At 41.4% G+C, this 21,353-nt stretch overlaps 1 protein-coding gene across 7 annotated transcripts in view; it reads right to left on the bottom strand.

Moving 5' to 3' along the window:
* LOC104590647 (abscisic-aldehyde oxidase-like) overlaps positions 1–21,353 on the bottom strand; it is a 91,177-nt gene that overhangs the window by 51,040 nt on the left and 18,784 nt on the right. For all 7 annotated transcript variants that reach the window (XM_088889828.1, XM_019196550.2, XM_019196549.2 and 4 more), the window contains exons 3-4: positions 15,570–15,829; positions 15,255–15,464 (exon numbers count right to left, since the gene is read on the bottom strand). In XM_088889828.1, coding sequence (XP_088745954.1) covers positions 15,255–15,464; positions 15,570–15,829 — 470 coding nt within the window. The remainder of the gene's footprint in view (positions 1–15,254; positions 15,465–15,569; positions 15,830–21,353) is intronic.

Here is a 21,353-nt window from a genome sequence, read left to right as displayed (position 1 = left end):
AAATCTCCCCAGATCTATCCAACGGCTGTAAAGATTCTAAACTAACACGAGTCTCACAAGTGTCCAGTTTAAGGGTATTACACAGAAACACACCACAATGACATTAATCAATTATGTACTTTATTCATTTACAATAAATTTCAAAAGGTACATCAATCTGATTGGAGCTAAGGGCATAATGTTAAGGGCCCGAGAATAGGACCTCCCTTTTCTTGACGAACCTATCTTGCCGCCCTGAAGGTGATTTGTTCAAGACATCACCAACTCTCCTTTGCTCTCTTTCTTTACTGAAATTTTCGATACCTTTATTGAATAATATCAGCTCCTTAAATAGAAGATTACAAGAGGTAGAATCCTACTTTTACGAAGACTCCTTGCTAATCTACTACTCTATCCTATTAAACTGATAAGATAAGACTGAACTAATAAGATAAGATAAGACTTCCTTAATCTATCCTACTGAACTGATAAGATAAGATAAGAACTGTAATTAGATAAGATAAGACTGGACTGATAAGATGAGATAAGAATACTGTTGCTGCCGAACTGGATAGGATGAGAACACCATATCACTGCTGCTGCTGCCGGCGGTGGTCTTTCCTCCCAATAAACGCGTCCACATCATTACTCCCCTCCTAGACTACGAGCTTGTCCTCAAGCTCGAACTCGGGATATGTGTCTTGGAACTCAGTCAAGGGGATCCAGGTGGCTTCGGCTGACGGTAGGCTGTCCCATTCCACCAGAACTTCCCGAATACCTCGATTGATTCTGGAGCGAACAAGGGCCCGAGGTTGGGGAACGAGTTTGCCTTCTTTCAAGGGTGGCAAGGGGGGAACTTTGTCCTGAGGAACACCCTTAAATGGTTTGAGCAAGGAGATGTGGAAAACATCATGGATCCGATTGTGCTCTGGCAGTTCCAGCTGGTATGCAACCGTACCAATCCGTCGCAAAACTTTGAAGGGCCCATAAAATTTAGGGGCTAATTTAGGGGCAGCCCTGCGACTCAAGGAGCGTTGCCGGTAGGGCTGAAGCTTCAACCAAACAAACTGTCCCGGTTCGAATGACAATTCTCAATGGTGTTGGTCATAGGTCTGCTTCATGCGGAGCTGTGCCTGTTGTAAGCGAAGAGATACGTCAACTAGAAGGGCATCGCGCTCTTGTAGAGATCGATCAATCTCCTCCAAACGAGTAGAACCGGGTACATAGGATAACAAGCGAGGAGGGTCCCAGCCTTAGACGACGCGAAATGGAGTCATGCCGAGGGAGAATGATAGGCAGTGTTGTAACAGTATTCGGCCCAAGGAAGCCAATCCACCCACCGTCGCGGTTGATCTCCAACAAAACAACGAAGATACATCTCGATCGTGCGGTTCACTACCTCCGTTTGTCCGTTGGACGGAGGATGATACGCGGAGGAAAAAGCTAAGGTGGTGCAATGTAGTCGAAACAGTTCCTTCCAGAAGGCACTAGTGAAAACTGGGTCCCTGTCGCTGACAATAGATTCCGGTAGCCCATGTAAACGGAAAACATGCGTAAAGAAAACGTGGATGACTGAAGTGGCGTTGTACGGGTGTGACAGAGGGATGAAATGGGCATATTTCGAGAAGCGATCCACCACCACGTACAGAACTGCTTTCCCGCCTACCTTGGGTAGTCCCTCGATGAAATCCATGGAGATATCAGCCCAGATTTGTGTTGGAATCGATAGGGGCTGAAGGAGGCCAGCCGAGTGCAGGTTTTCCCATTTGTGCTGTTGACACGTGGAGCAATTTTGGATAAAGTCCCTAATAGAAGCCTTCATACCTTGCCAATGGAAATCAGCTTGGACGCAATGCAGCGTCTTCTGAATGCCTTCGAGGGTGGAGTTATGAATACTGGAGATGATGGAAGGGATTAAAGAGGAATCCGGTGGAAGATGTACTCGACCTTTATACAGTACCAACCCGTCATGAAGGGACCAATTGGAGTCGGTGGCTCCGGACTGAATTTTCTGAACAAGGGTCGTCCATTCTGGTGATTGCGGCATCACCTTCTTGATGTCTAACAGGGTGATGCGAGGCTGGGAATTCCACACAGAAGCATAGTGTCCTCATCACGCCTAGATAACGCATCAGCGACCCGATTCAAGGATCCCGCCTTGTAGTCTACCCGGAAATCAAAACCAAGTAGTTTGCTAATCCAATGTTGTTGAGGAGAACTGGTAAGTCGCTACTCCAACAAGTACTTGAGGCTGTAGTGATCGGTTTTGACGACGAATGACCTCCCCCACAAGTACGGTCTCCAGTGTTGGACGGCTCTGGCTAGCCCAATCAGTTCGCGCTCATAGGCTGGTAGTTTTAAGTGTCGGTCGGCCAGTTTACGGCTGAAGAAGGCAATCGGATGCCCTTGTTGTTGTAATACAGCCCCAATCCCTATTCCGGATGCATCGCACTCGACTGTAAACTCGAGATCGAAGTTCGGTAATTGCAGAACTAGGGTGGAGGAGAGGGCATCTCTTAGATTTGCAAAAGTTGCATTGGCTGCGTCGTCCCAACGAAAAGCATTCCTCTTTAGTAGGTTGGTTAACGGGGCAGCCAACAGGCCATAATTCTGCACAAATTTGCAGTAGTAACCTGTCAGGCCCAGGAACCCGCGTAGAGCCTTGGCGGATGGGGGCTTGGGCCATTCCTTGATAGCTTGAATTTTGGAACTGTCCACCGTTACACCTTGCCCGTTGATGACGTGTCCCAAGTAAAGAACCTAACGCTCCCCAAAAGAGCACTTGGACCGTTTAAGGAAGAGCTAGTGTTGGTGCAGGAGCTCAAAAACGGTCCGCAGATGATGCACATGTTCTACCCATGATTTACTGTAAACTAGAATGTCGTCAAAGAACACTAAAACAAATTTGCGTAGATGGGATTGGAATACCTCATTCATTAGGGACTGGAATGTGGATGGGGCATTTGTGAGACTGAATGGCATAACTAAAAACTCAAAGTGGTCGTGGTGAGTTCTGAAGGCAGTTTTCTCGACGTCTTGGGGAGCCATTCGGACCTGGAAGTACTCGGACCTGAGGTCTAATTTTGAGAAATACTGGGCACCATGAAGTTTGTCCAACAGCTCGTCCACGATGGGAATGGGAAATTTATCTTTGACCGTCCGATTATTGAGCTCTATGTAGTCAACACAAAACCTCCAAGTTCCATCCCGTTTTGCTACCAACAGTACCAGCGAGGAGAAGGGAGAACGGCTAGGGCGTATGATACCCTGTTTCATCATTTCAGCACATTGCTTTTCTATCTCGTCCTTCTGCAGATGAGGGTAGCGATAAGGTCGGATGACGACTGGTTTTGAACCCGCGACCAGAGGGATTCAATGATCGCACGCTCGGGTAGAAGGAAGTCCCTTGGGGTCTTGGAACACATCTGAAAAATCGGCGAGGAGCCCTTCCATAGTCGCCGTATGCATAGTTTCTTCCTGAAGCGCATGAACCTGTGGTTTTCTTGCCTTTACCCTGTTACCCTGCCAAGAGACTTGCTTTCCATTCAAGCGGGATGTCATTGTTAGGGCGCTGAAATCCCATAAAATTGGGCCTAGGGTGATCAACCATTTAACCCCAAGAACAATATCAAATCCATCCAAAGATAGCACAAATAAATCAGCAGAGAATGATTCAGATTCGACCTGTATTATGACGTCCTTACAGATTCCCGGGTTGTGAACCCTTTCGCCGTTTGCGACGGCTACCTGCAGTTGTGGCCTGAATTCCATTGGCAGTTCCAACTGAAGGGCAGCTTGCTCACTTACGAAGTTGTGTGTGCTTCCTGAGTCAACAAGTATCCGTACCGGTCTTCCTGCTACCCGTGCCTGCAACTGCATGGTCTGAGAGGTTTTTATCCCGATGATTGCGTGGAGAGAAATCTCGGGCTCGAACGCTGAGGGTTCCTCCTCGTCTTCCTCTTGCTCATCCACCAGGAGGCAGAAAAGTCTCTTGCACCTGTGTCCCGCCGAATAGAGATCGTCGCAGTTGAAACACTATCCCCTCGCCCGCCATCTCGGCCCTGGACAAGCGCTTAATGGGGGGAGCCACTACACTGCTTCCTACACTTGATGCCGATCTGGAAACGCTGCTCGTGTGAGACTTTTGTTCTCGGCTGGCTGCAGAGGACGGGGTTAGTCCGGGTGTTTTCGGGGGTACCCATGATGTCGGTGGCCGTCCAATACTGAAGGTCCCGCGGCTAAGTTGCAGCTTGCGTTCAAACGCGCGGACTAGATTCATGGCCGTAGCCAGGTTGGGGGGATTCTGCATCTCCACATCCACCCTCAGGGATTCTGCTAACCCTACGGTGAACATGTCTACCTGCTGGTCGGGACGTACTGATGATGCTCTGGCAAGGAGGGTCTGAAACTGGCGCTAATATTCAGCCACCGTTCCCGTTTGTTTAAGGTTGATCAGTTCGCCTAAGGGGTTGCTTGTCAATGGGGGCCCAAATCTGAGAAGGCAGTAGGATTTGAACTGGGTCCAACTGAGACCGGGTTCCTCCTGTTCCAATCGATAGAACCAGAGTTGCGCCTCCTCTGTCAGGTGAAAGGCGGCTAGGCTTACCTTGTCTCGGTCGTCTGTCCGTTGGTTGCGGAAGAACTGCTCACATCGGTACAACCACCCCAAGGGATCCCCGGTGCCGTTGTACGAAGGGAATTCCAACCTGCTGTATTTGGGAATGACCGCGGCTCCCTGGGTGACGATCTGCTGTTCGCCGGATGACTCTGTCGTGGCTGATCGGCGGCCGTTAGTGGTTGTCGCCCCTCCTGGGTTCCTCTCCTTGTTAGAAAGAAATAACTCCATCAGGCGTCGTAACTCCCGGACATCGTCCTTGATTTCGCGCACCTCCGCGTTGGTCTCCTCGAGCCGGTGCTCTATTTCATGGACCCTGGACGGCAACTGCTCCAGATCACCCATGACGCCTTGCTCTGATACCAAGTTGTTAAGGGCCCGAGAATAGGATCTCATCACGGGTCGGTCCACGGGGAAAACCTCCTATTTTCCCTTGTTCCTCCCTTTTCTTGACGAACCTATCTTGCCGCCCTGAAGGTGATTTGTTCAAGAGATCACCAACTCTCCTTTGCTCTCTTTCTTTACTGAAATTTTCGATACCTTTATTGAATAATATCAGCTCCTTAAATAGAAGATTATAAGAGGTAGAATCCTACTTTTAGGAAGACTCCTTGCTAATCTACTACTCTATCCTATTAAACTGATAAGATAAGACTGAACTAATAAGATAAGATAAGACTTCCTTAATCTATCCTACTGAACTGATAAGATAAGATAAGAACTGTAATTAGATAAGATAAGACTGGACTGATAAGATGAGATAAGAATACTGTTGTTGTCGAACTGGATAGGATGAGAACACCAGATCACTGGTGCTACCGGCGGTGGTATTTCCTCCCAATAAACGCGTCCACATCACATAACTGTCTAACAGCTCCCACTTGCACTTAGGGCAATCTGGTATAAGCTGGAGTCCCATGCTTTCCGCGTGTTTCTCAAAAACTTTCTGTGTTAGTGGCTTAGTTAATGGGTCTGCTACATTTTATGCTGATGCTACCTTCTGAATCAGGACGTCCCCTCTTCCAACTATCTCCAGCAGTACATGGTACTTCCTCTCGATGTGCTTCGACTTCAAGTGGGCTTGTGGCTCCTTAGCCTGAGCAATGGCTCCAGTGTTGTCACACAACAATGGAATGGGTGATGTGTTGGATGGAACTACTCCTAATTCCTGAATGAACTTCTTCATACAAACGGCTTCCTTGGCAGCTTCACTTGCGGCAATGTTTTCGGTCTTGGTTGTGGAATCTGTAGTGGACCCCTGTTTGCTGTTTTCCAGCTAACAACACACGATCCTATCGTGAAGATATAACCAAATGTAGACTTTCTATCATCTGGATCTAACTGGAAATCGGCATCAGTATACCCCTGGATCTGTAGTGAACTACCATCGAATACCAGACAAAACTCTTTTGTCCTTCGAAGGTATTTTAATATGTTTTTCACAGCGATCCAATGCTCCTGCCTTGGGTTAGATTGGTATCTACTTACCACACTCACTGCCTGAGAAATGTCAAGACGAGTGTACAGCATGGCATACATGATGCTCCCTACGACTGAGGCATAAGGAATCTCTTTCATGCCCTCAATCTCTTCGGGAGTCTTAGGAGACATACCCTTGGAGAGAATGACCCCGTGTCTGAAAGAAACATTTCCTTTCTTGGAGTTCTCCATACTATATCTTTTGACAATCTTGTCAATGTAAGCAGACTGGAACAAGCCTATTATCCTCTTCGATCTATCTCTATAAAGTCGAAAACCCAATATGTAGGAGGCTTCTCCAAGATCTTTCATGGAGAATTGTTGTGAAAGCCACACTTTCACCGTAGCTAACTTTCCTACATCATTCCCAATAAGTAGAATGTCATCTACATACAGAACCAAGAACGTAACATTATCCCCACTAGTCTTCCTGTAAACACAGGGTTAATCCGGATTTCGCTCAAAGTCAAACTGTTTGACGGTAGAGACAAACCGTTTGCTCCAAATCCTAGAAACTTGCTTAAGTCCATATATGGATCGGTTGAGTTTACATACCGTGTGTTCCTGACCTGCAGCTATAAAACCTTGCAGTTGCTGCATATAGATATCTTCAGTAAGATCTCCATTCAGGAACGCGGTTTTGACATCCATTTGCCAAATCTCGTAGTCATGGCACGCTGTTACAGCTAGCAGGATCCTAATGGATTTAAGCATGGCCATAGGCAAAAAGGTTTCCTCATAACCGATTCCCTCTTTCTGAGTGTACCCTTTCGTCACAAGATGAGCCTTGTAGGTCTCAACTTTACCATCGGAGCCCTTCTTGATCTTATAGATCCATTTGCAACCAATTGCCTTTACCCCACAGGGCGGATCTACTAGAGTCCAGACTCCGTTGGTCTCAATTGAGTCCATCTCATCTCTCATGGCATCTACCCACTTCAAGGAATCTATGTCCAACATAGCTTCAGAATAAGTCATGGGATCCTCCTCACTGGTCATAGCTTCCACCAAGTAACTTTCTTGGTCATAGCCGTAATGGACTGGAGGCCTGGAAACCCTAGTAGATCTTCTAGGTTGGATATTTTCTGGAGCTGGTGGGACATCTCCCACTATTCCTGGGCTCTCCTCATCAAGAACAACTTCCTGATAATGATTATCCAAGATGTAATCTTCCTCTAGGAAGTGGGCATTTCGATTGCGAAACACCTTTTGCTCTTTTGGATCATAGAACAAGTAACCTACAGAGCCTTTGGGGTAACCTATAAATAGGCAACGACTGGTCTTGGATTTCAATTTGTCAGCATTAGTTCTTTTAACATGTGTTAGACAACCCCAAATTTTCAAGTGTCTCACACTTGGTTTCTTACCGGTCTATAGCTCATATGGAGTTCTTGGAACGGATTTGGTTGGAACCCGGTTCATCACGTAAATCGCAGTCTCTAATGCGAAATCCCAAAAGGATGTGGGTAAATCTGAGTGGACGAGAAGTGATCGAACCATACCTAATAGAGTTCGATTTCTCCTTTCTGACACATCGTTTGATTGTGGTGTAGCAGGAGGAGCTAATTGTGATACTATCCCATTGTCCTTTAAGTAGTCACTGAATTCGTCAAAGAGATACCCGCCGCCTCGATCTGATCGAAGGGTCTTAATTTCTCGCCCTAACTGTTTCTCGACTTCTTGTCTAAACTCTTTGAACTTTTCAAATGATTCAGACTTATGTCACGTAACCATACCATGAGTAATCATCAGTAAAGGTTATAAAATAAACGTGTTGGTTACGTGTCCTAACATAACCAGTATGTATAAAGTCAAGTGTGCTTGTAGATCTTTTAAGCTTTCCCGTAAATGGTCGTTTCGTCATCTTACCCTAAAGGCAATGTTCACAGGTTGGAAGATCTTTTACGGTTAAAAAATTCAAAGGACCATCATTTACCAACCTTGTGATACGATCTATGTTAATGTGGCAAAGTCGGTAATGCCACATGCACGTGGGACTAACTGTATCACGAGTCCACTTCTTGGGGATTATTTCCGACGTAGTTTCGGTAATGTTTGTTTCCAGAAAAGGATGGAGAACATAGAGACCGTTCTCAAGTTCTCCATATGCAAGGAATTTGTTATTCCGTTTAATAGTAATCACATTACTAAATAAGATAGAATAACCATCCATGCACAATTTTGAGACAGAAATCAAATTTCTTCTTAATTAGGTACGAAAAGACAATTATTAAGTACAATTGTTCCTTCTCTGAAAACTAGTTCTACAGTTCCTATGGCTGTAACTACAACTGTTGCAGAAGTCCCCAAGTAGAGCGTCACTTCTCCGTCACTCAAACTTCTGCTTATCCCTGCAGTGAGTTACACGCATAAGTTGAAGCCCCGGAGTCAATACACCAGGAAGCAGAAGTGACCAACAAATTAGTCTCTTATGATAAAAGATCCGAAATTACCTTGTTTCTTAGTCTCCAGATATTGAGGACAATTCCTCTTCCAGTGGCCAGTCTATTTGCAGAACTGATAGGCATTCGATGCCTTATCTTTCTTCTGCTTTTTAGTTTTGCTACCCTTCTTCTAAGCCTTCCTTTTAGCCTTCCTCTTTTTCTTGCCCGATTTGCCACCTTCAACAAGCATGGCTATCGGCTTAACCTTCTTAATCAGTTTTTCAGCCCTTTGCAACATATTGCTGAGTTCCTGAAGGCTAACGTTTAGCTTATTCATGTTGTAATTCATGATAAACTGATTGAAGGACGGAGGTAAGGAATTGATGACAGCATCAATTTTGGTATCATGATCTAGCCCCGACCCGAGAGCCTCCAGTTCATTAATATAACCCATCATCTTTACACAATGGTCATAAACCTGTTGGTTCTCGGTCATCTGTGCGGTCATAAACAATTTTAAGACGTTTGTCGAGTAGAACAGTTCTGCTCTTCATACATAGTCTTCAGACTATCCAATATATCTTTCGACACTTCGATCTTATCGAATTATCGCTGTATCGGATTGTCTAAAGAGGCTATAATATAACATCGGGCAAGAGAGTTTTTCTCTTCCCATTCTTGATACTCTCTTCTTCGGGCCTTAGAAGCCTTGTCACCCGAACGATCCGAAGCAGGGTTCTTAGCAATTTTGTCCAATTTTTCGGACGTCGGAACCAGCATAAGGTTTCAGAACTAGTCAACATAATTAAGGCCCTTAAGTTTGTTATCATCCAACAATTTGGTGAAGTTTCCGTTTACCATTTTTGGTAAAGGCAAGGCAGATTTGTAAATCCACAACCTAATTTATTCATGTCATCACATAGAAAGGGCTTTTAATCTATGTTTCATTTCCATTTTAGGCATCTCTGAGATTCTCTCCAATCTCAGTGACGGAGACAGATGTATCTCTGGAAATGTGGGAAACCACATGGGGTGCATGGAGCCAATTGTTTCAGTTGCAAAACCCCACCACCTTCTATGAAGGATATCATCCACTCATCTTATGAGCTTTCCCTTTGGCCTCTGTCAGACAAGGTTCATAGACATTTTAGGTTAAACCTTTCTGTCCAGTAAGTGCTCACCCATCATGTTCGTGAACGCCAAGGTATCGTGAGAGAGTTCCATTTTAGGATAGGCCCCTCCCACATCGGTCTATGACGCCCCTATCATCTCATGAAACAATCCAGCCAACTGCATTAGCTGGATAGCACAATTTTATGGTGCATCCCCACCCACCAATACAACCAACCTTCATACTAATGATGGAAGGCCTTTAGATAATTCATCATATGAAATTCCCTATCACATGCACTTATATTTAATAAAAGGAACGAAACCCCCTATATCTGATTTAGGTCAAACCAAAGTGGCTCCCACTGGCTTTCATAAAGCCAGATTCAAAGTGGGCCTAAAACGGCTAGGGTTCCACACGGTTCCTCTTGGGGAGGAAGATGATGTGGGGCCCATCAAACGGGGAGATCAACCAATGATCCTATGGACACCATGGCAATGATGTGCATTCAGCCATGGTGTGCGAAAGAGCCACTATTGAATCAGCATGGTCCAAGTGCTTATGGCCCATAAACGTAGCACATCAAACATCCACACATCACATGTATGAAATCCATAATTGATCCAATCAATTAAATAACTGTAAAACCCATAAATAAAGCCCATTTAATTCCATAATATTACAAATTAATATTATGTAGGTATATGGGTTGAACTGCAAAGAGCAGTTCAGCCCATATAGCATTTATGCTGAATTAGACTAAAGTAGTTTTAACAGATTAAAACTGGGTTTTACAGATGTGGGTCGAATTGCATCTTGCAATTAACCATCAATCCCTCGGCCCATATAGGAAATTTTAGGGCTGAGAACAGCCCCCATCGAACCATAGATTCAGTCCAACCAGTTTGGTCCAATCTGGTTCGAATGGATCTAGGGTTTGATGTTTAATTCAAGATTCAATTCAAGAAGATGATCTGAAATTAAACAACTGATAGATGACATTCAAGAATCAGTAATCAAACAAAAAGGGGGTTGTTCGCAAGGCTGCTACCCTGCAAAACAAAGATCAGTTCACAGTATGCAGTTTTCAAAACTGCAAATCGCAGATCGCTAAACCCGAATCTACGAAATTCTCTCCTTTGCACTTTCAGTTTCGTTTTCGAATGAAATAAAAATAGAAAACCAAATTATTCTATTAATATTACATCAGATTCGAATTCCTATACATTCCGTCTAAAATTGAAAAAAATTAAAATTAATTACAGACCAAGAATGAATAGAATAAATCAGCAGGTGCGCAGATTTCTTGCACCAATAAAAGAATTCGATCTCCACTATACGAATAGCTCAAAATCCAAGAAAAATATATAGAACAATTCTAAATATAAATCAGATTAATAAAGATTTAACTTCAGATCATTCGCCCAAAATTGGGAACCGATTTCCCAGAAAAAAAAAAAAAAAAAAAAAAAAAAAAAAAAAAACGTTAACTGAGAAATTCGAGTAAAACGCCTTCTGCCCATTTGCGCAGATCCAGATCTGGTTTAATTCGGTTCAAGATTTGAACCTGGCTCTGATACCACTGAAGGGATGAGAGATCCATCATATGGATGGCCGAATCCTGTAGGAAGGTTGGGCGAAATTTCAAAAATTTCTCTCTCCCATCTAGGAATCGCATTCCCTATTTTAGAAAACTGCATTTCAATGATCAATTTTGAACCAAACCGAACCATGTCTGAAACCAAAAGGGAGGAGAGGGATATACCTGATACGAAGTAGCAGTAATTCCCAATGAAGGTGTTCCGCCCAAGGAGAAAACCAAAACCTGCTTCCACTGAAGATGACACAGTGTGAGGTGAAGCAGGATCAGCAGGACGACTTTTCAGCAAGAACCGAATTCTTCAGCAAGAATGGAGTAGAGGGCTGGTGAGCACGACTTCATATTGCTTCTTCTACCAAGAAGCAATATCAAGAACAATTCTTGATCACTCTCACAAGTGGAGATCGAACTGGGTAAAGGCGGCAAGAACAGAGAATAACTCTGCAGTTTGTTGTGGTGTATCTGGTGTCTTTCATGTTCGCCCTACTCTCTTATTTATAGCCTTAAAGAGACAACCTCTTAATCTGATTAGGAGTTTCCTGATCTAAATCTTTATTTGGATCCTTATGCAATTCAAGATCAGCTTAATCCTAATCAAATTAGGAGTCTCCTGATCCAAATCTTTATTTGGGTTTGGACTCTTTAAGTGGATAAGACTTATCCTCTTATCCTTATCTACTGATCCAAACCCAAATCTGCCCCTATTTAATTAATCTAATTAACCCAGTTCGAAATTAGGCTTTAGGACCATTAAGTTTATGTGCTCACTTAACCTCTTAACCTGCTGCCCAGTTGGCTCTCTTTGTATGGCGTGGAACCCAAACATTGATCTACACATCAGCCACATGGGTTCAGCTCAGCCTTTGTTATAAGGTTTGGCCGAATTCACTGTAGGAGACAGTGAACCCCTGAGTCTATCACTATGGACTCTTAATGGGCCCAACATTTACACTAAATGGTCCTTGGGTCCAACCACCTTATGAAAACCCAAGGACTGTGGGCAGATGCAAGATTAGCCCATCAAGTATTACCCTCAATGGTCTTACACTTAACCCCTCAACCCATAATGATCAAACACTGCCCGACAAGAGAGGACCTCTCCCTCAGTAGCAAGGAACAGTGTTGCACTCTCTACTCACATGGATCCCGGGAATTAAAACCTTTTGCAAAACATTTTGAAGCCATAATATATATATATATGTATATCTCTATATAAATATATTTTGCAAAAACAAATTTCAACGGTTGAAATAAACTACCAGCAGTTTAGGTTTCCACCAGAGAGAGTGCATCCCCGATCATTCACTTTCTCCGACAAAGGGGTTGATCCTGTCACTATGATCACCCACTCAGATGAATTCTTGGATTGTTCCAACATACCCAGGTTTTGACCCCCTCTAAGGATCTCACTGATTGGCATATCAAAGACAGCCCGATCCGATACATAGTGTAGTACCATAATCGAGTCTAGGGGTCAGGTGTAACATTCCAATTTTGCCCATCTATCTCCAAGGCCCAGGGCAATACTGGAATTTTGGTCCGGTTCAAGGTTTCAAGAAAACCCACACTGCATGTATGATGTGGACGCCGGCAACAGCAGCAATAATTTAGTGCAACAGCAGCAGTAATTTAGTGTTCTCAGCAACAGCAATTTAGTGTTCTCATCCTATCTTATCTATTCAGTATTCTTGCCTTATCTGCTTTCAGTAGTAGGGATTAGTAAGAGTCTTATCTATTCAGTGTTCTTATCTTATCAGTTCAGTAGTATGGATTAGTAGGGAGTCTTATCTTATCAGTTCGGTAGGATGGATTAAGGGAGTCTTATCTTATCTTATCTTATCAATTCAGTAGGATAGATTAGTAGGGAGTCTTCCTAATTAGCAAGGAGTCTTCCTAAAAGTAGGACTCTTATCTCTTGTAATCTCCTATTTAAGGAGCTGAGAATATTGAATAAGATCATCGAAAATTTCAGTCAAGAAAGAGAGCAGAGGAGAGTTTGGTGATCTCTTGAACAAATCACCATTAAGGCGTCAAGATAGGTTCCTCAAGAAAAGGGAGGAACAAGGGAAAACAAGAGGTTTTCCCCGTGGACCGACCCGTGATGAGATCCTATTCCGTGGGCCCATAACAATGTACCTCAGGTCTCACCCTGGCAGCTGAGACAAGCCACCCCAACCAACTTGGCGGTACATCAGTGTCAGCCTTGGCAGGATAAATCTCCCCAGATCTATCCAACGGCTGTGAAGATTGTAAACTAACACGAGTCTCATAAGTGTCCAGTTTAAGGGTATTACACAGAAACACACAACAATGGCATGAATCAATTATCTATTTATTCATTTACAATAAATGTCAAAAGGTACATCAATCTAATTGGAGCTAAGGGCATAACTATCTAACATCCCCCTAGTATGTATGGTAAGGAGATGCAAGGCAAGGTGTGCAAATTGAAGAAGTCACTTTATGGTTTGAAGCAATCTCCACGTGCTTGGTTTGAGAGGAGAAATACTTTGGTCACATTTATTGTTGTTTATGTAGATGACATTGTTATTTACTGGAAGTGATACATAAATCTTAAGAAGTTCCTTAATTCTGAATTTGAGATCAAAGACTTAGGGGAGTTGCGGTATTTTCTAGGCGTTGAGGTTGCTAGATCCAAAGGTGTCTTCATTTCTCAGTAGAAATATGTGTTCGATCTTCTTACTAGGACTGGGAGACTTGGTGCTAAACCTACCTCCATCCCCATCGATGTGAATCATAAACTCTTAGCTGGTGATGGAGAGCTTTTATTAAACAAGGGAGTGTTTCAAAGATTGTTGAGGAAACTTCTCTTTGTATGACTCATCCGGACATATCATATGTTGTAAGTGTAATAAGCCAGTTCATGTATGCTCCCAGAGACATGGCTGCAACAGAAAGAGTACTATGATATCTTAAGAGAACTCCTAGAAAGGGCATACTGTTTGCTAAACATAGTCATATGAAGGTAGAGGCATATACAGATGTTGATTGGGCAGGTAATGTTAATGATAGGAGGTCCACATCAGCCTATTGTGCTATAGTGGTTGGGAATATTGTTTCCTAGATGAGGAAAAAGCAATTAGTGGTTGCTAGATCTTTAGCTGAAGCAGAATATAGGGCTATAGCCCATGGGGTTTCTAAGTTGTTATAGCTTAGATCTCTCCTTGAGGAGATGGGCGTCTCATGTGACAAGCCACTAATGTTATATTGTGATAACCAAGCTGCTATTAACATTGCTTACAACCCGGTTCAGCATGATAGAATTAAGCACATTGAGGTAGACAGACACTTTATACGAGAAAGAGTGGCTTCAAGAGAGGTGTGCCTTCCTTTCATTGCATTAGAAGAGCAGCTAGTAGATTTTCTAACTGAGTGATTTGACATCTATGCTTAGCTTGAGGGGGAGTGTGGTGAGAATGGGCCGAATGGGCCTTAGTTTCTTTATTTTTCTTTAAGTTATATTTATAACTCGTGTTAGTAGGTAGTGGGCCTTAGTTATGGGTCTGTTTTTTCTTTTTTTTTATTGTTTTTTATTGTTATCTTTGGTGATGGATGCCATACTGAGGACACTCATGTAATTGTCTTTATTTTTTACAATACAAGAACAGAAAGAAACCATTGGAGGCTGAAGAGAGGTTTAGAACTCTCTCTCTCTCCCTTCTTCCCTTTCTTCCATCTTCTTCCTCCTTTACTTTTCTCTCTCCCATCTTCTTCAATCTTCTTCTTCTCTTCCGTTTTTCTTTTCTTTATTCAGATTGTTCAGATTGTTGCAGGTGTGTTTCACAACTCACAACATGAAAGGAAATCCCTTACTGCTTCACTAAACTATGATCCTCTAACTCAGGTTTGAGTACTCATTAGTTTGAACTTGTCTTTCTAGCTTCTAGAAGTCTATGTTAACTACATACAGCTAGGATGTGGTTCAGCAAAGTGTCAAACAAAATATTGACACTAGAAGTTGAACCATCCAACATGACAATACACCCATGTACAGATATCCAGGTATCATCGTTAGTCATGTGTATGCCTAAATGTTCACACTTGGGGGATAGGTTTGAGACACACCTGAGCTGAGAGAATCTTGTGATCAGCTTCCATCATTCCTTTTGAGAAATCACCTATCTGTTTTGGGTTAATGAAAGGAGGGACCTCAAAAAAGCTGGACCTTTCAACTGCCTCTTCTACAGATAGAATAGGTGATCCTAGATCCTCTGTGTCATAATCAATGACAGCAGAATTGGCTGCCATGTCAGCATGCTTCTGTGTATCTGCAACCTACAAAAAGCATTTCAATAAATGCGTCAGTTAAACAAGCTGACAAAGGAAATTCATCAAATTGAACATTCATGACAAACACCAATAAAAAATCAGATTACTTACAACAAGAGCAAGTGGTTGGCCTGCATACTGAGTAATATCATCAGCAAATAGAGGTTCACTATTAAAAATAGTCCTAGTTCCTATGTTCTCTCCTCCCTCTGGGATATCTTTATAGGAAATAATACCAACAATTCCATATGGTACTGGGGTTGATTTTAGTTTAATATCCTTTACACGTGCCAAAGCCCTTGTGCTATAAATGAATGATCCATAAAGACAATCTTTTGGAGAAGTAATGTCATCCACATAGACAGCCTCACCTGCATAGTTCAAAAGTAAGAGACACGCATGGTGCTGCCTCAATCAATTAAATATTTTTTCCCTTTTCGAGTGAACATAATAAAAAAATTAAATGAATAAATGCAACTAAGAATTAATCATTAATTATTTATATTTTAATGAAATAATTTTGGTAGGATGGATAAGTATGGGATGGGATGGGATGGGAAAGGGAAAATGGGTGGAAATTTTTCATGATCCATTGTTTGGTTGCAAAAGGGAAAATAGTTGGAAAATCAACCCTAGTAACAATTATTAATTGATTAATTAGTAATATTTTTATTATTATTAATCATTAATTCTTTATATTTTAATGAAATAATTTTATAATTAATTAATATGATAATTATATAATTAATTACTAATTAAGAATTAACATTTTTTTATTTTATTTAATTAATATTTACTATGAATGATTTAATTATTTATTTTATTTTTAATGATTTCACATTTTTGTTATTTAATTATTTTCATTAAAACATTAATTGGATTAATAATAAAGCCCTTATTTATTTATTCATTAATTACTTAGTTAATTAATTGTTAACTATTTTTTGTTAATATTTTTATTATTTATTAATTTATTATTAATTAGATGTTAATTATTTAAAATCAATGATTAGTTAATTAGTTATTTTAATAAATTAATATTTTACATTTTATTATTTTATAAGTTATTAATAATATTATATTTTATAAATACCAATGACTTAATTAATAATTTTAATATTTTAATATTAATTACTCATAAATTATTAAATTATTTTTATTGATAAACTATTTCTATTAATTTATTTTAATTCAATTATTAATATAAAATAATTATTTAAGTATTAAATTACATATTTTGTTATTAATTCTTAATTAATTAACAATATTTTATGATTTAGTATTTTATTGTTAACTATTAATTTGATAGTAATTAGTTAAATAATTATTAACATTAATTAATATTTTAATCTTTATCAGTTTCTATTTTATTTTATTAATACTTTCTGAAAAAATAATTAATCATTAAATTATTTATTGACTAACATTTTTATTAATTATTTATTTTAAGTTATCTGTGGTTTGTTTTAATCAAATTATTTTATTAATATGTTATTAAATAATTAATAATTTATTTATGATTCATAGATCCCGTATTAACTCTTAGACATACTACAAGGAAGGCAGTTTTTGTTAAATAAATTTTTTTTTTTTGAAAGGTAAGGTAAGATTTCATTAATTCAGGTGGACTAGCCAGGGAACAAAGTCGGATTACATTCAGGTGCTTAAAGTCAGGAGTTACAAAGACCCAAGAAATCAGCTTGCTGACTGCCTGTTGCAGTAACTCATCAATGCTCTTTGACTTATTGCAAAAGACTATTGTTTCTTTCTGACCAGATTACCCAAAGAACAGCCGCAGGGATTGTCTTCCATATTAATTCTCCTTTTTCTTCAAGCCTGCAATCTTCCAGTTGAGCAGGTCTTTGACTAAACTTGGCATGGCCCAACATATTAGCAGCTCTGAGAAAATGTTCCCACACTCTAGAGGAGATAGGGCAGTGGATGCTCAGGTGGTCCGTGGATTCAAGAAAAAGTCCACAAAGCCTACACAAGAGAGATGAGAGCTGTAGACCCCTCCTATCCAAGCTGATTTTAGAGAGGCACTAGTTCAGCACCATAGTCCACACAAGGAAGTTAGACTTGGAGGGAGAAACAGTATTCCAAATTTGTTTACAAAGGAAATTAGCAGAACCAATGCTGCTGAGTTTAGATGTCAGGGACTTAACTGAGAAGCAGCCTTCCCCACTCCATTTCCAGCTCCATTGATCCTCATTATTAGTATCAATATTCTGACCCTGTAAAAGATCCAGCAGCTCCAAAACCCCATCCAATTTCCAGTCAAACAGGTCTCTTCTGAACTGAGGGTTCCTGACCACTGTGCTGTGCTGTTGAAGAAGACATATGAATCAACCACTGAGACTTCTTGATTTGCAATACACTGAGAAAGAAGGGGAAAGGCCTCTGCTAAAGGGTTATCCAGACACCAGGGATCTTTCCAAAACTTCAGCCTACCACCTCTACCCACCTTGAATCTCACACATTCTGTTAAGACCCGTGTAGAAGCAAGCCCGAAAAAGGAGGTCCAGGCCCATGGCACTCGAAGCCCAATCCAGTGCACCCCACGAATCACGCGCACCACACCTCCTCTGAGGTTCGTTTACACGCACCGTCCATGTCAGGAGAAGTGATCAGAGTTCGTTAGTCTGTTAGAAGACGTGATTTCTTGCTATAAATATCTGTAATGAGTTCTTGTAGAGCACGACAAGATTAAACCTAATAGCATCTTCTTTCCCTCTTCTCTCTTCCTCTGTTCCTCTCTCTTTTTCTCTCGTTCATTTCAGGAGGGTGAGCTCCCTCGAACCAGCTCTACCCATTCTCAGCTGCCCAGGAAAGCAAGCTCATCAATTGGTATCAGAGTCTAGCGACGATGCCAACCACCAGATCCACGGCAGCAGAAGAAAGGATTGATCGGATTGAAGGGGAGGTGCGGCAGACCACCAATGAGTTGAGAGATATCAAAGAGACACTCTCAGCATTGGTTGGGCAGTTCGAACAATTGTCATCGGCACCTAGAGCTTCAGAAGTCGAAGGATCCAGCAGCGGCAGAGGGAGCAGGCGAGGAGTCTTTCCTGTCAAAGCCACCAAGATAGACTTCCCACTCTACTCAGGTGATGACCCTGTCCCTTGGATATACCAAGCCGAGCATTATTTTGAATTTCATGAGACCCCAGCAGACCAGAAGGTTTCCATTGCCGCCATTCACATGGACGGTGAAGCCATTATGTGGTATCAGTGGTACCATAAGACCCACCCACAGACCACTTGGTTAGATCTAACCGGAGCTTTACAAGTGAGGTTCGGACCCTCAAGCTATGATAACTTCAATGAGTCTCTCTCAAGAGTGAAACAAACCGGGACCGTGAGGGAGTACCAGAACGAGTTTGAACGGTTGGCCACTAGAGTTCATGGCTGGCCGGAGGCCGCTCTAGTGGGATGTTTTATAGGGGGATTAAGGGACGATATCAGGATTGAGGTGAACACCATGCAACCAGCTACATTGAGCTTGCTGTGCTTTTACATGCAGAAAACCATTTAGTTTGACGGTAGTTGTATTATATACTTTACAGGTTCAAGAGGTATATGAGCTTGCTGCTAAGTGTGAAGGGAAGCATGACTTTCAAAAGCTGGAAGAGCTTGAAAATGTCTTAACAAGTCTAGATCCAGGGGACTCTATTATTGTTGCCAAATCATTCTCCCACATGCTTAACTTGGCCAATTTGGCTGAGGAGGTTCAGATTGCTCACCATCGGCGGACCAAACTTAAAAAGGGAGATTTTCATGATGAAAACTCGGCAACAACTGAATCAGACATTGAGGAAACTCTGAAAAGACTTTTTGTGCAGCTAAAGAAGTCCCCAAAAGAAGCTTTTGATGCACTGAATAATCAGATGGTGGATTTGGTCTTTACTGCACATCCTACTCAATCAATTCGTAGATCTTTGCTCCAGAAGCATGGAAGGTTTTCCCCCTCCTAAATACTTTTGACTTTTGACTTTACAATTGAAGAAAAGAAAAAGGTCATATGGTGTATGTGTGTGTTCTTTTGTATTATAGTCCTTGGGTTTGGATATCACAAGGTCTTTTTTCTATGTTGGTTCTACTATGTTTTCTTTCTATTTATCTATAGCTTCCTTTTGGTCTTAGGATAAGGAATTGCTTAACCCAGTTGAATGCCAAAGACATTACTCCTGATGACAAACAAGAGCTTGATGAAGCTCTATAGAGAGGTAAAAAATAATTGGTGCTATCATGATTTTTCCTTTTCATTTCTGTCAGATGCTTGGCTCCAATATCTCTTACTTTTATAAGGTACTTATAGTGAATTATCAACTTGAAAGGTCAATTATAACTTCAAGATTTTATCTTTTTTGCCCTCCTTGTTTAAAACTAAAGTCATCATGTATGTATAATCTTCCACCCAATATACATAACTGAAATGGCAAAAACTACTTTGTTATCATATTTTTGCTTCCTGAACCAAAACATATTTTGTTGTTATAATCATCATTTATGCCTTAAGCCAACTAAATGGGGTCAGCTACATGAATTCTGTTATGTTCAATGTCATACTCTGTTATAATAAATGTGCAAAATTGTTTTGTTTGAGATTGAAATTATATTTGAAGATGCAAAGTTGTTCTGTTTGAAATTATTGAAATTTTATTTGAAGCTACCAACTGGTTCGGTTAGTAAGGTCTCTAGCTGGTTGTAGTGGAGACTTGAGATCAAATTCTGTTTTCACCAAAGTTGAGGGGTGTCATGGGTTTAGGGGATGGACTACCCCCTTTGTGTAGCCACATGGAACTAAATAAAAGTTGTGTTTTGACAGTTGTGTTTAAGTAGTTCGAACCAGTAGAGAGTAAGGGAGAAAGAAGAAGAAGAAGAAGGAAGAAGAAGAACAGTCGAATCTGATAACTAAACCCTATCAGTCGACCATAATGTAGATTAGTCTCTTATTAGTTGTACAAAGACTAAACTGCCCCCACTTAAGTATGGGACAGGAAGTCTCTATTAGAACTGCCACATAAGCACATAATTTAACTAAATAAAATGACTAATCTACCCTTATTCAGCTAGTTCTAGCACTCCCCTTCAAGCTGGAGAATATATATCATATAATCCCAGCTTGTTACATATATAGTTCACTCTCCCTGAGCTTAAGCCTTTTGTAAACAAATCTGCCCATTGATCACCTAAGCCCACATGTTCTGTGCTTATCTCTCCAGTAAGGACCTTCTCCCTCACAAAGTGGCAATCAATCTCTATGTGCTTTGTTCTCTCATGAAAAACAGGGTTAGATGAGATGTGCAGTGCAGCTTGATTGTCACAGTACAATTTCATAGGTTTGTCCATGGAGAATCCGATTTCTTGTAGGAGATTCCTCAGCCATACTAATTCACATGTAGTGTGTGCCATGGCTCTGTATTCGGCTTCAGCACTGCTCCTTGCCACAACCGTCTGCTTCTTACTCTTCCATGTCACAAGATTTCCTCCAAGAAATGTGCAGTAACCTGTAGTAGATCTTCTATCAAACACAGAGCTTGCCCAATCTGCATTTGTATACCCAATTACCTCAAGTCTTCCTCCTGGTTTGTACAATAACCCACGGCCTGGAGCTCCCTTCAGGTACCTTACAATTCTAAGAACTGCATCCCAGTGAGGTATCCGAGGGTTTTGCATAAATTGGCTCACCACACTGACTGCAAAGGAGATGTCTGGTCTCATGATAGTCAAATAGTTCAGCTTCCCCACTAACCGTCTATACCTTCCAAGATCATCAAATATTTCCCCTGTATCACTACTCAACTTAGCATTTGGCTCCATGGGAGTTTCAGCCGGTTTTGCACCTAACAGTCCTGTTTCATCCAGCAGATCAAGAACATATTTTCTTTGGCA

Source organism: Nelumbo nucifera, chromosome 6, assembly GCF_055504915.1.
Source record: "Nelumbo nucifera cultivar China Antique chromosome 6, China Antique-T2T, whole genome shotgun sequence".
Taxonomy (NCBI): Eukaryota; Viridiplantae; Streptophyta; class Magnoliopsida; order Proteales; family Nelumbonaceae; genus Nelumbo; species Nelumbo nucifera.
Note: the sequence above shows the minus strand (reverse complement) of the source record. Positions and strands in the feature narration are given on the sequence as shown.